The 5,239-nt window shown below is 34.4% G+C and overlaps 1 protein-coding gene across 1 annotated transcript in view; it reads left to right on the forward strand.

Moving 5' to 3' along the window:
- Positions 1-4,632, forward strand: part of LOC109820871 (nudix hydrolase 20, chloroplastic-like) — a 13,385-nt gene extending 8,753 nt beyond the window's left edge. Inside the window, exons 7-11 of the mRNA XM_020387066.1 lie at positions 792-871; positions 2,871-2,986; positions 3,815-3,935; positions 4,192-4,279; positions 4,365-4,632. Of these exons, the coding sequence (XP_020242655.1) occupies positions 792-871; positions 2,871-2,986; positions 3,815-3,935; positions 4,192-4,261 (387 nt within the window). The 3' untranslated portion in view covers positions 4,262-4,279; positions 4,365-4,632. The remainder of the gene's footprint in view (positions 1-791; positions 872-2,870; positions 2,987-3,814; positions 3,936-4,191; positions 4,280-4,364) is intronic.

Below are 5,239 nucleotides of genomic sequence, written 5' to 3' on the forward strand. Positions count from 1 at the left end.
TTCATAGCCTTGTTTGTAAACACGGATAAATCATATTTTAATTGTGGGTTTTCCCGATGTTGGTCCTTTGAATCTTTAATATTTTGAAGTTTGTCCCTTATCATTGAATTTCCTATTAAATTCCCCAAACCTTATAAATTATTTCAAATTAGCCCCTCCATTAGATTTTCCGTCCAATGTACTAACCTTGGTTGGATTAGTGTTTAACCAATGATGATTACTTACTCTTTTTTCACTCTTTTTTCACTCAATCAGTGCATCCCCTAAGTGACCAAATTATCCTCTCAATCACAGACTTGGGCGATGGGTTCTTTTTTTGAATGGACTGGAAAAAAGGGAAATTGGGTTTGTTGGGATTGGTGGAGAGAGAGAGAGAGAGAGAGAGGGAGAGGGAGAGAGAGAGAGAGAGAGAGAGAGAGAGAGGGGGGGAGAGGGCGGGGGGGGGGGAGAGAGAGAGAGAGAGAGAGAGAGAGAGGAGGAGAGAGGCCACGTAAGTTAAGTTGCAGGGAAACAGAACAATGATAAGTCGGGGGAGGGCCTAACTGATATTGCAGGGTTAACTTAAAATGAATATTCCCTCATCGAATCAAACAATAGAAAATTACAGGGACTAATTTGAAATAACTTATAAGATTTGGGGGGAGAGGGACCTGATAGCAATTTCAGTGATTTGCTGGGCTAATTTCAGAATTTTAAAGATTTGAGGGATTAATATGGAAAAAAAGCTTTTAATTGTTGGTTAAATGCAGTAAAACTGTCATAGTCATGTATTACAACTTTTTTACATTTAGCCACATGGAATCAGTTGCAAAGAGAATCTTGTCAAGGAATGTGAAGAAGAAGCAGGAATTCCAAGAACTATTTCTGCTAGGTATGTTGTCATTTCTGAAATAATTTCTCAGCCTATAGTTCTTTCTATAGCTCATATGACTCAAAGTCAAATTTTCGAATAGCATGTATAGTTAATTAGAAGAATAATGCTTGTTAATTCTCAATAATTAATCTGACAAGTATCCACTTATTTCCATGTTACAGTATATTCCTTGTTGCTCTACTAGTCTTTTTTATGAGTCGTGATTTGTGAGCAATTTAAAATTCCAGGAAAATATGTGAACCAATCAAGTAAGATGCGAAAATGCAGTTTCTCGGGCAACCACAAACTGGCTAAGGTGGAGCTGTTCAGGCAATAAATATAATCTTAACTTAAACTAATAATTAGACATGAAATTGATTTGAAGTTTAAAAGGCCGCATGGTGATCATGTCTGAACTCTGAATGGACAATTACATTATAATGCAAGCTACTTCTGTGAACATCTTCATCAATTTCACCATACTAAAATTTTGAACCTTTAATAGAAATGATTCTCATTTCACTCCCATCCCTTTCATCATGTTAGTTGAACACTGAACATTACATATACTTACTGCTGTTCTCATATACTTCTTACTCAACTGTCGCAGAGAAGTTAGTTCACTTATTTTCTTTCTACCTTTTCGTTCTACAGTGTGATGTCAAGGGGTTAATAGGCTGATTTCACCTGTTAATGCTTATGCATTATAATTCACCTGCTACTGCTTAATGCGCGCGCGTACACACACACATCTAGTCACGAGAAAGAACAGAATGCAAAGCAAAATTCAGCACCAAAATGTAATGTTTCTTGTTTCTTGCATTACATTCTGTTCTCTCTTGTGACTATATGCGTGTGTGTACATACATACATACGTATGTACATACACACATACACACACATAAGCAGATACATCTATACATGCATATTTCCAGTCCACTAAGTAGCGAACCATTCATGCTCCAACTATTGTTCAATGTGGATTGCCATTATGCTAATGAAATACATATTCTATTGACATGTTATTGCTTGTTGCTCGTGTCAGAACTGTGTGAGAATGAAAGTACGTACTCCAGAAGCTGTCACCTCACGTCATCTGATGGTTACACTTCGATACATCTGCAAACTCGTGGTGCTAACATTGATGTAGAGTTGTCTGATAATCTGTGCACTTGTTTCATGCCCACGCTAATAGAACAAAAAGAAAAAAGTTATTTCTTGAGCAGTTATATGTCTTATTTTCCACTATTTTACCAAATGCTTTAAAAATAGGCCGATTTTATCGATTTATTGCTGATATGTAGGGTTTGGGCCATGACCGATACGATTTTTGCAAAAACTTATAGCATATTGTTTTTGGTTGATTTGTCACGATATATCGGTGTAAATCCAATAAAGCAGCCGACTTCTCCTAGGTTAAAAATCGCCCGATTTTCTACAATTTGCATTTTAAGTGAACCGGTTCAGTTTTGGAGGCAAAACCCTCTTTTTTCCATACTTGGTCCGCATCCACTAAACAAAAAAAACGTGATATCCTATTCTATTTTACATCCGCTCATCGTGTAAGCTTAATTCTCTCTGTCTTCACTGTTCTCTCCCCCAAAGCGCGTGCAAATTTCTCACTCAGAGACCTCTATCGACGACCTCTCTCGAGGACCCTCTCTCGATATTTTATTAAATGTGCTTAGATTACATTTTAGGACATTATATTAAAAATGCTCACCATCCAACATGATACTCCGATTTTCACTACTTATCCCCAATAACAGGGATCTGATATGAATTTTGGCTGTCCGATATGTTTCCGATCACCAATATTGAAAACATTGATTTTACCTTCTGTTAAAATAACTCATTCATAAGAATTTCAAATATCTTTTATTGTGTAGGTCATTCAGATGCAGCTAATCATATGTGTTAATTAATCAACTCTAGTACTTATCTGAAGTTTATTCAGTTTAATTTTCTTCTATTTCTAGATATGTTGAATCTTACCCAATTTAGTTTGTGTTGACAGTGCAATCCCAGTTGGAGCAGTATCATATGTGGATATAGATGGATTCAGGTACAAGAGAGATGTGCTTTTCTGCTATGACTTAAAACTCCCTGCTGATTTTTCCCCTAAGAATGAAGGCAAGTCTAGTTTAAGAAAAGTCCTTTCGAACAGGAATTTTCCTATTTGGAATCGTAACTCTTCGTACTCTTGTGGGTTTTGGCTTCTTTCACAAACATTAACTCACATTTTCTCAAATAATTCATATTTCTCAATAATTCATATTGTGTTATGTATTTACATGTCTGGTTCTTAGGTATGCATGCTCTAAATTTGCTTAATGTTCAACAATTTGCAAGAATTAGTTAATGATTCAAACTTAGGTAGTTTGCATAGTCTCAGAACAGTCAGGAATCTGTGGGAATCTGTGCAATTTATGAGGATTAATCAGAAATGTTTCCGAAAGTATGGAAAAACGCCTTTTTCTTTCTCTTGATTTGCAGTAACTTGCTCTATTTCACCAATCTTGCTGAGGTATCCACCACAATATGTCTACTGTATTGGCCAGCAAACTTTTGATATTTATACTAAGAAAAGATTAAGGATAAACGATTGATGTCAAATATTCTTTTATTCTTAATTCTTATTCTTAGTTAAGAGATCAGCTAGATGAGCATAATCTTGTTTCATTAACTTAAACCTTCCGCTTAATGCAACATGTTTGGACGTTGGAGATGTACAGAATATTGTTGATACTAGTTAAAGTAAATACAAATAGGTGAAATTCATGGGTTTCAGAAATCACGGATAGCATGTAATGGAGAATTTTTTCAAATGTGTCTTTGCCTATTTTCTTTTACTTTCTTATTTCTCGGAATATGATTTTCTATCAATTCAGCTTAGTGATCTCCTTGCATATGTTTGTTGGAACTTTTTTTCATTATCATGCTTAACTTATCTTTTTGCAGATGGTGAAGTTGATAGCTTCAGATTGGTCCCGTTGACTCATGTCGCAAATATCATTAGGAGGACAGAATTCTTTAAGCCAAATTGTTGCCTTGTCATTATTGATTTTCTCTTTCGGCATGGGTACTTGCCCAAAACTTTCTTTTTTGTGTACTTACGGTTTTATTTAAATAAGGTCTTATTATATTAGTTGATCTACCGAAGGATTAGCAGTTGAAACTTCATGTTGCAATCTGGTCATTATTTTATTTTTGGGATACGTGTTGAATACCACATTATGTTGCAATCTGCCCAAATTGTTGACCTTTGTTGATACGTGTTGAATACCACATTAAACAATCATTTCCTCGTGTCTTATCTTTTAATTTTCTATGTGCAGGTATATAAGTCCGGATGATTGTGGTTACTTAGAGTTGCTGCAGAGTTTAAGACGCGGGAATTGCTCCTGACGTTATCCCTTCCTTAAGGTGAATCAAATAAAATTACTTAGCATTATATTTTGTTACTTTCTCAGTGGCTATCTGGTTGTGTTAATCACCATTTGTTCATTAGGTTACATGCTGAATAACCGCGGTGTTTGAAGCTCTCCAACTACGTGAATCACAACTTTTGTCATTATCATCAGGTTCGACCCGATGGAAACACTTCAAAGCTCGTGATTTTTGTGGATTTTTTGTTAATTTGGTTTGTTTTGACCCAATAAAAAAAAGTAAGTATGCGTACACTGAAGTTCATGTTTTTTTGTTAATTTTGTTGTTTATAACCCAAATCATGGTGTATGTTATTTGCTAATTATATAGTAGGTGAGGGGATTAGAGAAGGGATAATTTCTAAAGTGGAGAAGTGGAGGCAAACTCTCAAAACTAATGGTCTTAAAATTAGTGGACCAAGAACAAAATACTAAACACAGAAAAGAGTTTATCGTATGTATTGATGGTCAAGAACAATCCAAAAGTTATGGCTCAATAAATTTGCATTTGTTTAAAATGAAACAAAGCTAATAAAATTGAGGGTTATAACCCATCAAAATAATTAATTTTCATTTGCTTAAAATGAACCAAAATTGATAAATAAAATGGGTTAGCTCTTGAAAAGTGTTCATTTTAATGTGCACCTAATAAATTTGTATTAGTTCGAAACAAATGAAAATTAAAAAAAAAAAATCATGGATCATAACTTATGATAATTATGAATTTTGATGCACACAGAATAAGCTTTCGTTCATTCCAAAAAGATAAAAATTGACAAAAATAGTTGTTTATCGTGCATAAAAATCACAATTTTTATGGATAATAAATTTACATTCATTCAAAACTGACTATAATTGACTAAAATTGTGGGTTTGCTCATGAAAATCACAAATCTTGATGTACACAATAAATTTAGATTCCTTAAAAAAGAACCAAAACTGATAAATATTAGGGGTT

This window comes from Asparagus officinalis, chromosome 8 (genome assembly GCF_001876935.1).
Source record: "Asparagus officinalis chromosome 8, Aspof.V1, whole genome shotgun sequence".
NCBI lineage: Eukaryota > Viridiplantae > Streptophyta > Magnoliopsida > Asparagales > Asparagaceae > Asparagus > Asparagus officinalis.